This window comes from Condylostylus longicornis, unplaced genomic scaffold, assembly GCF_029603195.1.
Source record: "Condylostylus longicornis isolate FDR11 unplaced genomic scaffold, ASM2960319v2 ptg000013l, whole genome shotgun sequence".
Taxonomy (NCBI): domain Eukaryota; kingdom Metazoa; phylum Arthropoda; class Insecta; order Diptera; family Dolichopodidae; genus Condylostylus; species Condylostylus longicornis.
This window is the reverse complement of record NW_026577982.1, coordinates 2,625,868-2,638,388: the sequence shown is the minus strand read 5'-3', so window position 1 is coordinate 2,638,388 and position 12,521 is coordinate 2,625,868. Positions and strand designations below refer to the sequence as shown.

Below are 12,521 nucleotides of genomic sequence, written 5' to 3'. Positions count from 1 at the left end.
GTTTTTGTTTTGTTTTGTCTAGGGCTATTTGGTTCCATATTTCAGTTTTTAAATTGTTTATTTTATATTAAATAAATTTTTTTTTTTGAAAATTTAAAAACAACAGTTCATTAATATTTTGCGCTTGGAAACTGTTAACTGCTTTCCGTTATTGGCCTTATTTAAATTTATTTCTTTAAAATTTATTTTATAAATATATATACATATTTATATATGCATATATATATTTATTAATAAATTTCATTCCTTAAACTTAAAATAGTGTAATTAATTAATTTTGAAAAACAAGAAAAAAATAAATGAAATTATAAAACTTGTTTATTTTTTTTCGATTTTATTTTATTTTACTTTTTTTTTGTTTGTTTTATTTTAATCTAAATTTGTATATGCATATGGATATGCATATATACATTTATATGCATGTATGTATATCAACATACTTATAGAATAATATTATATACACAAATATATAAATTTTAATTATGTACTAATTTTTCTTTTCATTTATTTTTTTCTATTACTTCTTTTATTATTGTTATTAATATTATTTTTATTAAAATTTTTAGAAAAATTTTGATTATGTTTCTGTTGATGTAATTCTTGTCTTTTTTCCAATTGAAATTGATGTAATATAATATTGTTCTGTGGGGTTCCTGTTGTGGTTGCTTGTATATTATTTGTTGTTGCAGTTAAAATATTTTCTATTGGTGAATTAAATATTGATAAATTTGTTGTACTTTTGTTACTTACTGATACTGTTGTTGTTTCAATTGTTGATTTTTGTTGTGTTGAGATTCCTGTTTTCTTTAATTGTATTGTATTTAATAATCCTATAGTTGCATTAGTTTTGATTCTTTTATTCTTATTACCTTTGTAATTAATATTAACATCATTGTTATTATTATTATTATTATTATCATAAATATTATTGATATTATAATTATTATTATTGCTATTATTGTTATAAAAGTTTATATTATTACCATATTTATTAATATTATTATCGTTATTATTATTTATATATCTAATTTGATTTGATTTGTTGGAGGTTTTCATATAATTTAAAAAATTTTTAATTCCATTTCTAGTTCTTTTAGCTATTGTAGTATTCATTATTGCTAATTGCGTTTCAATTTTTTCACTATCATTTATATGACAATTATTATTATTATTTGCATTATCATTTTCAATATTGTATTCACCAGTTTGAAAATTATATTGATTAATTGTTGGTGTTAATTTAATCATTGTTGTTCCAGTTGCCGCTGATAATGTTGCAGTTGTAGCCATTATTAAATTATTAATTTTTATATTTTTGTCGTTTATGTTGCTTCTTTTAGAATTATTATTATTATTATTATTATTATTATTATTATTATTATTATTATTATTATTATTATTATAGTTATTGATATTATTATTAAAATTGTTGCTATAATCATTATTGTTATTGTAATTATTACTATTATTGTTAATATTATTATTATTATTATTATTATTATTATTATTAATATTATATGTATAACAATTCAATTTTGATGCCAATTACGAATTAGAATTACGTCTAGATAGCTAGGATGAACTTGATTGATTTAAATTACCAAACATTCCCGTTGAAAATGATGTTTGACCAACATTACCTTGCGATTGTTGCTGAGATGAAGATTGTTGTTGTTGTTGCTGTTGTTGTTGTTGATTTAAAGACTGTCTATTATGCTTTGGCTGAGGTGGTTGTAAATATTCGGATCTTGCAAGTGAAAACACATCCATACGATCTTCTTTTCTATATGCTAAGCAGCCTCGAATAAAACTCTAAAATAAAAAAAAAATAATAAATAAAATAATGCAATGATTTTGAGCGTGTACAATCGAATAAAAGTATATAAATATATTTAAGTTGGAAATATATTTCTTATGAAATACGGAATTAAAATATATATCTTGCCTTTGCTTCACTTGAAACTGCTGGTTTATTTGAAAACTGAACCTCAGTTGCTTTTAGTATTGTATTTTCTTCTAATATTGTTGCCTGTGATTGATTATGGCCAAATGGTTTCTTTCCATACAAACATTGATAAAAAATTACACCAACACTCCAAACATCAACTTTTGATGAAATTTTTGGTGGATTTTTGCCAACAACAAAGCATTCTGGAGGTAAATACCTAAAAAATTACAAAGGAAATAGTATAACAAGTTCCTTTTATTTAATGTTATACAAATACTACAACTATAGTGATAACTTTAAAAAATAAAACAAAATGACTTATGACAAATAAAAATATGCTAAATATCTTAGTGTAAACGTGTTTTGTGACATTAAATCACGAAATAAGAACTAAAACTTTTTTTTATCAAACTATAAAATAATTAGTGTTTTTGTGTCCGTATCACTCACCAATACGTTCCAGCACCTTGGGACGTTAGATCCATACCATGATCTGGATTATAATTTTCTTCATCCATCACTTTCGATAGGCCGAAATCTGTAATTTTAATTTCACCACATACATTTCCTTCTGTCAGTAAAATGTTACCGGGTTTCAAATCATAATGTATAACTGGAGGTTTAATTTCATTTAAATACTTTAATGCTGACACAACCTGGAATAAAAATAAAATTTAAAATTTAAATCTCATCAGAATGACGAAGTGTTTTTAAAGAAATTTTTGAATGCAGTTTATAGTTAGTTACCTGCATGATTATAGATCTAGCTTCACGTTCCGGTATTGTCTTATGTTGTTTTAAATAAAAATCTAAGTCGTGACCATCACAATACTCTAACACAGTACAGAATGAATTTGCATCAATTTCAAACACGTCATATAACTTAACAACTCTTGGGTGATCTAAAGCCTTATGAATATTGTATTCTCTTAAAGCATGTCTATGGGAGTTAGTAAAAACAAGTTGTAGTGATATTAAAAAATACATAAAACCCTTTTAGAATTATTATACTAATTTCAACTCACTTTATATAATTAGCCTTCTTGTCCTCTTTCCAGTCTTTATTTAACTGATGTACCTTACATGCGACATATCTTTGCTCTTTCAAATCAAAAGCTTTGTGCACTTCTGAGAATCCACCTTTACCAAGTAGCATCAGTAATAAATACCTATCATTTAACACTGGGTGGTTATTAAACCTTGACTGTAATAAGAAAAACACATGATTTTAAGTTTCGTCTGAATTTTAGTACAACAGAAAATATGCTTGGTCTGTTTTGTTACCTGATCTTCATTTAATATCCTTTTTAACTCCCTAATATGTAAATTTCTTTCACGTTCTAATTTTTCCATTTCTAATTGCAAATCTGCATCTTCTTTTTTCAGTGCATTTTGCCTTAATTTTAATATTTCATCACATTCATAATATTCCTGAGCAGTATAACCGCCCGATGACGATGAGGATGTTGAAACTGGATCTGGTTTTAGGAACGTTGTATCCGAGCCACCATTATGCAAATTACTTGACTGATTAACTGCCGAATTACTGTTATCACCCACAGTCGAACCTATACCACTTGAATTATTTCCACGTTCAGCTCCACGTCCTACTCTATCTGGATTACTCGAACCGGTTCTGTCTGCATTATTTCCAGCAGTTATTGTGTTCCCACCTGAATTTGAATTGCTATTATTACGTTTGCCACGTCCAGTCTCCGTTACAGGTCGTTTCTTAGTCAATAATTTCTTTTGACGATCAATTTCTTCACGTTCAGCTGAAATTTCTTCTTGCCTTCTTGCTAGTTCTTGAAATGCGTATCCATCAGTCCAATTTTCTTGGAATGTTGCACCCACCCTTTGTGTAACAAACTGTCCTAACCTTAAACGATTTTGCATACATTTTTGTCTAGCTTCTTTTTTCTCAATATTTGATTTCTCCTTGAGCAATTTTTTTACAACATCAATACATTTGTTAATATGACTTTTGTGCTGATCAATTGTTTTTGATTGTGATGATATTTGCATTTTCTGTTCATCATTTAATCGAGTCAGATCCTCAATTTTAGTTTTATAAGTTTCTAAATCGGTGTCTCGTTCCTGCATGTCTAATAGAGAAAAATCTGTTTGAGTTGATTTAGTTTGCATTGATATTTGTTGCTGAAGATGCTGTAAAGATTGTTGTTGCTGTTGTTGAATTGATAAACTATGATGTACAACTAAATTCGTTTGTGATTGATTTTGTAGTGAATTTTGCGTTGGTTGTTGACTGGATGTTGTTAACGTTTGAGTTGTTTGCTGTGATGCTAATGATGATTGTGGTTGAGACGTTTGAACAACTTGCTGTTGTGGTTGTTGGGGCTGCTGCGCTTGAGATGCTTGTGATGTCACCAATTGTGGGGGTGGAGGTGGTGGTGGACCACAATTAGCTACAACTAATTGTGGTGCAACTGCTGCATTCAGCACTTGAGTGCCCCCTAAAAAAAATTTTAATTAAAATTAAATGCAATCATAAAAGAGTTTTTATTTTTTTTTTTAATTTCCTTACCTATCACTGAACCACAAGATGGTGGTAAAACACCTATTGGCGATTGTGGAGGAACCATATTGGAAGTTTGGCGATTTTTTTGATTATAATGAAATTCACCAACAGAAGTCGCCGTGCTTATTGGCGGTGTACCAACTAAACTACTTAATGATGGTTGTTGTGGACTAGGCGGAAATAGTTGATAACTACTATGTTGTTGTGACGGTGATTTAGCACCACCTGGTGTTGTTGCACCAGGACCTCCACCACCGCCTCCTCCACCACCAGCAACATTACCACCATTTCCAGTGGAATGTTGTCGCATGGGACTATTACCAGGATGTTTATTAAAGTAATCATTAATTTTTTTGCTATCGCTAAGTTGTAATGGTAGACGTGCATTTTTACTACCACCCATTGTTGGCATACTAATTCGATCTTGACCTAAATTTAAATTTGTTGTACCTAAATTACCACTCCCTAAAATATTTCCAGCTACACCACCACCTCCACTATCATCTGCTGATGGTGGTGGAGCTTTTCTTTTTCGTTTCCTTGAATCAGACGGTGTTCGCGGCAGTTTTTCATGATGATGTGAATGACTACTTCGCCCACTACCTCCACTATTATTACCAGATCCTGCCCCGCCTCCGCCAGTTCCAGTTGAACCAGTCGTTCCGACTATAACCATATCGCCAGCAGTCATATGACCAGCAACACTTCCGTTATTATTATTATTTACCGAATTATTACCAATCAAATTATGTCCTAATGTTGAATGTACTAGTTCTTGATTATCCTTTTCACTATGAGTTGAACCAGTACTCATATTTGAATCGTGATTGGATAAAATATGATGGGCAACACCTGGGTGCGCACCGGGAACTGTTGGAGGTTGCTGCTGTTGTGGTGGTTGTGGCGGTTGTTGTTGCGGCTGCTGTTGAGGTGGTTGAGGCTGTTGTGGTGGAGCTTGTACAACTTGGTGCAAGGCTCCAACCACAGACTGCTGTTGCTGCTGATTAACTACTGCAGGATTAAAATTTTGAAAATGTTGATTTGCTGTTTGAGATGATTGTGATAAAGGTTGAGAAGTTTGCTGTTGATGATGTTGATGGATTAATGTTTGTTGTTGTGCTACGTTTGTAACTTGCTGATGCTGATGCTGTAAATGAATAGAATTTTGCTGTGGCTGTACGTTTGGTTGCAATTGCTGTGGCTGCTGCGGTTGTGGCTGCTGCTGCTGAGAATAATGGTGTTGGTGATGTTGATGATGGACTATGGCCGTCGTCGTTTGGGGTGCCATCTGCAATTGGGCGCCGGCAGACATCTAAAACAAAAATAAAATAAAGGTATTAATAAAAAAAATTATGTAAATATTTTCTTAAATATTAGCTTAATATAAAATAAATTTATGAGAAAAATTTATTATAAATTGAGTTTAAAATAATTTTTAAAAACTCTTATTGTTTTCTATTTTGTTTCCCCTTTTTTAACATCACATAAAATTTCAAGAAATTAATATAATAATTGAAAATTCATATTTTAAGATATTTTTGTACATTGATTAGAGTACAATGCATACATTTATATTATACAATATAAAAAAAATACAATAATTTTTACAAAAATTTAATGAGTGTTTTGACAACTAAAAAATTTCAATATTGTTTTTCATTTTGACAATTCCATTTAATTTCATTTTCGTTACATTTTCAATTATGTAAGGAGGTACTTTTGCTCTTAGTAAAGAATGAGTACCTATATATAAAAAAGTATATAATATACATAATTTATGTACATACTTCTTATATTTTTTATATAATTTTTCTGATAATTTAATATTTATTCATGCTCTATGAATTATATGTAAAGGTAAGCTTTATTGAAAATTATAAGGTATAAGAAACTATTTTATTGTAGATAATAAAATTATGAATGTATTCAAGAGTAAACATAAATATTTTTGATAAATATTTTCGAAAAAGAATAACAAATGAAATTAAGTATATAGGTATAAAATCTTTTAATTGATTTCAAAGATAAATTTCTTCTACTTATTTAAAAAAATAAACCTAAAACAATATATACATGTGTAAATATTTCATTGATAGCAAATCTACATAATAAATTTAATTTTTAAATAAGACAAAATCATTATTGTAGTAATCGGGCAGACATTTTTAGATTTTAGTGTAAAACTTCATTTTCAATCGCTTTAATCGAATATAAATTTCTTAAAATATGTAGTAATTATGGTCACCCTATTTATTTCCTCTGATATATACTTAATATGACGTTTTATCTAAAAATTTCTCTAAAATAATTTTTTTTTTGTATATTACGAAAAAAAGCAACAACACAAAAAAAAAATTAAAATAAAAAAAAATGTAATTGTATAGTAATCCGCATGTTAAGAAAATAAAAAATGGAAGTCTTTTCGGAATAGATAGATGGTTGATATATTTTAATGATATTGATAATGATGAATTTAAGAAACTGAAGCAAAAATACGCAAAAAAAAAGTAAAAATTATTTAACCAGAGCAAAAAACAAAAAAAAATATTTTTTTTGTGTGCGAATATTTTAAAATTTTTTTTCTTTTTCAATTCCGACCACCAGAAAATTAAATTATAAAAAACTTAATTTTATTTTTTGATATTTTCATTTTTGGATAATAAAAAACTGAAAAATTATTTATTTAACAGAATATTTCATATTACCTATTTGTTTTTTTTTTTTTTTAATTTTTAAAGTAATATTTAAGAAAAGAAATATATAAGGTGTGCAAAAAAATTAATTATATAAATGTGTGTATACGAGTACAAAGTATATATACAAGCACATACACACACACTCGGGTTCATATTTTATTATTGAATGTTTTAGCTATGTTTACATGCAAATTTTAAGATTTATTATAAATTATAAAAAGAAAAGACCTACGTACATAAATATGTACATTTATCTATACATAGGTATATTAAAAAATCCCAATTTGTATTTTTATAAGTTTTTATATGAAACCAATATTTGGCAATATACATTTTTTTAAAAATGACCATTTAATTACAAAAAATAATAAAGAAAGTAACATTTCGATACTGAAAATTTATACAAAATAGTTGATTTTTTAATTTTTTTTTCTCTACTGGGAATAAGTTTACTTGAAAAACTGAATATGAGTACATATACGAAATAGATGTATCTACTATCTAATGTAAGTACATTTTGGCATATTTATATGATGTCAAAATTATAAAGAACACAATCGAAATATGTCTACTCATATGTATGAACTACATACAATTATTGTGTATGTACTCAATTTTAATGCAAGGATATAACATAATATAATAGACAAAGAGGTAGTTATACTTTTCTATTTTACGAATTCAAATTGAAAAAGGAGTAAACAACTATAAGGAATTTTTATTGTAAATTTTAATTATGTCTCATTTTTTCAATGACTATCTATTAAATGTACTTATAAAAAGTAGGTAGGTACTTATTAGTACTCATTTAACTCAGAAAACGTTTGAAATGAATATTGAATAAATTGAATTAAAATTAATTAATAATAAGTGTACCGCACATATTTTTATTAAAAACAAAACCTATGTAATCATAACAATACTCATTCTAATCAGAAAACTTTAATTCTGATTAGATTTAAGTAATGTAATGTAATCAAATAATTTTATATTAAAAATAAAATTAATTTTTGTTCACAAAAAATTATTTATTCTCAAAATTGAATTTATGCTATTGAGACCGTAAATTTCAACATTAGTAAAAATATATTAGACATTTAAGTATAACTATTAATATTATATATTATTGAATTTGTTTATTTAATACACTTCTTTTCGAATACAGTAATGTTTCAATATAACGAATACTCAATTTAATGAAAGTTCCAATATAACAACAAATAGCTAAATTTTTTTTGAATTAAGTAGGTTTATATAATAAATATTGAATTTATATTTACATTCTATTCATATTTAGAAATTTTTTTGATTTTGTTCGTTGTTTGTTTGCGTACGAATTTTTGCAATTTTTAAAACATATTTTTGATGGCACATATAAAGCGTCTGATAATACAAAACAAAAATTACCAATTTATTTTCAACAAATGAATAAGAATTACATATGTACATATTTCAATTGAAAAAAAAAAACACAATTTTTACTTGATTTCTTAATTCATTAATGTTCTTATTTTAGATGTATGTATTTGATGTAAAAAACAGTTTTGATATTACGAACAACTTTAACATTTTATCGTTCAATTTATTGGAACATCACTGTATTGAAATTTGTTATAATAAACACATAATATATATAATAATGTACGATGTATATATATGTACATATATGGAATCATATATACAATATGTAATAAGTATATTCTATATTCAATGAAATATTAACAGTATAAAATTTTCACTTCATATTCAATTAAAAAAAAAAAAACCAAAAAAAAAAACAAAAAACACAAAATTTTTCTCTTGTCTTTCTCTTTTTATTTTTGCATGTAAACGTAGTAAAATTTCAATATATTGTAAAAAAAAATAAGTATTTTAAAAAAACAACCTTATATATCCTTTTTATGGACTCACAATTTATCATTAGCTCCCATATTTAATAAAAAAAAATTTTTATTATTAAATCCAAAGTGCGTGGTTTTAATTTTTTCTTATTATTTTATTTTTTTTTTTCTTTTTTTATTATTAAAATGTATTTAGTAGAAATTTTTCATTGTACTTTTTGTGATTTTTTTAAAAAAAAAAAAACTATGAAGAAAAATTACTTCATTTTATTTAATTTTTTTTGTTGTTTTTTTTTCTACTTCAACGTTTTAATTGCTTAATTTTTTATGAAAGTAAAATAATTATTAAAAATTTTTATAAATAAAGATTGAAAATCATCAGTCTTTGAAATTTTTTTATTTCTTAGGTTTTTCATTTTTTTTATAAATTTTTTAATTATTTTTCTCGATTTTACAAAATATTCGCTGCTATTATTTTTACCCTAATAAAATATTAAGAAATAAATAATAAAACTTAATAGCAATAATTTTAAAATGGAAAAAAAAAAATAAAAAATTAAAATATTTTAAAATTTTCTCAATTAATTTATTTATTTTGTTTTTTTTTCAAGATTTCAAGAGATTTAAAATGACAAAACTTAATTAAAACTTTAATAAAAAGAAACAAAAAATCGAAAAAGAATTTTTTTTTATATGAAAAAGTCAAAAAGATTAAGAAAATTATTATTTTTTTTTTTAATACCGAAAAATCAGAAAAAAAAAAAGATGTCTTCCTTGCCTTTTCTCACTATTTAATATTTTATTTTTTTTTTCATTTTCTTTCTCTCTTTTCTTTTTTCGTTTTTGTGTTTTTTAGATGGTCGCGATTATATTTTAAAAACAAAGTCCCCTACACAAAAAAAAAAAAAATAACAAGAAAAAAAAAACAAAACTTTTCTCTACTTCTTGCTATATGTATGTATGGATGGATGTACGTACACACGACACAAAAATATAATAAACGAAAACGACGTACAATATATTATTACATGCACACACACACACACACACTCAAAAAGTACATTTATTTATTTTTTTTTTTTTTTTTTCATTTCGTTTTTTATTCTTATATTTTTTGTTTGTGTAATATAAAATATCTGCATATTAATATAAAATAATATACAATGTATATGACATAAATCCATATGTATGTATATATATTTATATATATATATATATATATAAAATTTTTTACGACTTCAACGACGTCGGCGACGGTAGCGGCAACGGCGCAACGAAAACCATTTTCAATTTTAACATTTACGATTACGACAACGGCAATACTTTACTCTATTCTACTCTTCTCTCTTTCTTTCTTTTTCTCTCTCTCTATAATAACAAAAATCTATACACAACACATACACCATCTTATTATTATACAAAAAAAATGAAAAGAAAAGAAAAAAAAAAGAAGAAAAAATACAAAATGTATGAAAAAAAAAATAAAATTTTTTTAACTATTAGTTTTTATTAATATGGAACGTTAAGTATAACAATTATAAATTGTATGTAATATTTTTTAAATATGTAAGTAGTATGTACATTTTTTTTTAAAATTATAACTAGAAAAAATATTAAAAACAAAACAAAAAAAAAAAAAAAATCTCCACATACTTTATTTCCTCCGACAAGAAAATTTTCCATAAAAAGAAAATTTCCTATTTCTATATAATTTTTTTTTCTTTTGAGAAAATTTTCTCAAAGATTTTCTTTTCTCGAATATTTTATTTGCTGTTTTAAAATTTTATCCACCATTATTTATTAGGTATGTATGTATGTACATATGAATGTACCCAACACAATTTTATTAATTTTTTTTTCCTTTCCTTTAATTAAAAATTTTTCACTTTAATTATTGAATTTCAGAAACCACATTTTATTTATTCTCAAAAAAAAAATTATTATTCTTAATTAGAAAAAAAATTATTTTTCTCTTTTTTATTTCTTCAAATTTTCTTTTTTTTTTTATTCAAATAAAAAAATTTTTATTATTTTTTGACACATTATTATAATACATCTACACACATATGTAAGTATGTATTAAATATGGCTATGTGTTATATTTGAGTATAATTTGTGTTTTTTTTTTTTGCACCATATCGAAAAATATTGTGCAGAAATTTTTTCTTTCATTATAAAATATACATACAAACATACATATATGTATATTCTTGTATATCACTTTAATTTATGAATTTTAAGATTTGAAAAATACAAAAACAATCAAAAAAATAAATATAACAAATTTTGTATTATAAATGTAGCAAAAAACAAAAATGAAATGAAAAACACATAAGGAAAAAGAAAAAGAACAAAAAAATGTCTGCTTTTTCTTTCTTTCTTATTATATTGTTCTTATGTCTTTTTTTTTTTTTACTTGGTTTTTTTTTTGTGTGTTGTATTAATATGTATTTACACTACTACTTTTTTTTTTTATATATTGTATTTTATTTTTAAAAGTCTACTTCTATCTATCGCACATTCACCTAACCGTAGCCGAACAGTTAGAAGCACAGAGAGAAACTGAGCGATTACTTAACTACAAACAAGAATTGTTAGAGTGAGAAAGACGTCGTTTTCGCAGTCTCACATAAAAAAAAAAACGTGGAATTGGAATATACGAATGAGCGAGTATAGTGGATTATATACACAATATTTTCTTTTTTTTTTTTTGTTTTTTATTTTCTATACAAAATTTGAGTGAATATACGAGACGACGATAATAAGTAAAGTGTAGTAGATAGAAAAAGTCAAACAGAAATATATATATATATGCATATGTGTAAATGCATATAATTATGTTATACGAAAAATATACAGAAAAAAAGTATTATATAAAAAAACAAAATCAAATACACAATCAGTAATCAACAATGATATTTTCATATTATGGTTGATGCATGATGATGATGACGATGAGAGAAAAGCCGAAAATCAGAAAAAGAAAATAACAAAAAAAAAAAAAAACAAAAATATATATTTGTTTTGTTTCTTTACTCGTTAATATTGGGTTCGTTTGTCGTCTTCCTTTTACTTTTGTACGCTTACGTTTATTAAAAATAAAAAAAAAATTTCTGTTTTTTTTTTTTTTATTTATTTTATATTTTGCTTTATTCCTATTTTCTTTTTTAATTTAAATTGTATTTTCGGCATCAATTCAAATAATAAAAATATAATTTTGAGGTTGCCATCATTTACACATTTTTGAACAAAAACAAATTAATCATTATACGAGTAATGTAAGAAAATCGGTAAATCAGAAAATTTAATACCAAAATACCTGCTTGAAATTAGTTATTCGTATTAGAATACTATGAGGCAATATTTAAATATGTATACGACAAAATTTAAGATTAAATCGTGAATTGTGATGGTGTTGGTCTGAAATAGTACACTAAAATTATCTGATGACGCTCAAACTTTACTTCAAAATTTAATATGTAATTTTGCTGTGAAAA

The 12,521-nt window shown here is 24.9% G+C and overlaps 1 protein-coding gene across 3 annotated transcripts in view; it reads right to left on the bottom strand.

Annotated features, from left to right (window-relative positions):
• Positions 1–1,538: 1,538 nt before the first annotated feature.
• The window catches only part of LOC129605393 (serine/threonine-protein kinase tousled-like 1), a 54,071-nt gene continuing 43,088 nt past the window's right edge, over positions 1,539–12,521 (bottom strand). Inside the window, exons 1-8 of one of the 3 annotated variants that reach the window (XM_055515132.1) lie at positions 10,678–10,937; positions 4,494–5,799; positions 3,233–4,422; positions 2,974–3,152; positions 2,696–2,888; positions 2,399–2,604; positions 1,946–2,165; positions 1,539–1,812 (exon numbers count right to left, since the gene is read on the bottom strand). In XM_055515132.1, coding sequence (XP_055371107.1) covers positions 1,573–1,812; positions 1,946–2,165; positions 2,399–2,604; positions 2,696–2,888; positions 2,974–3,152; positions 3,233–4,422; positions 4,494–5,799; positions 10,678–10,707 — 3,564 coding nt within the window. In that variant the 5' untranslated portion in view covers positions 10,708–10,937 and the 3' untranslated portion in view covers positions 1,539–1,572. Of the gene's footprint in view, positions 1,813–1,945; positions 2,166–2,398; positions 2,605–2,695; positions 2,889–2,973; positions 3,153–3,232; positions 4,423–4,493; positions 5,800–9,094; positions 9,304–10,677; positions 10,938–12,521 lie in introns of those variants that run through there. The other 2 variants (XM_055515133.1, XM_055515131.1) reach the window with 2 other exon arrangements.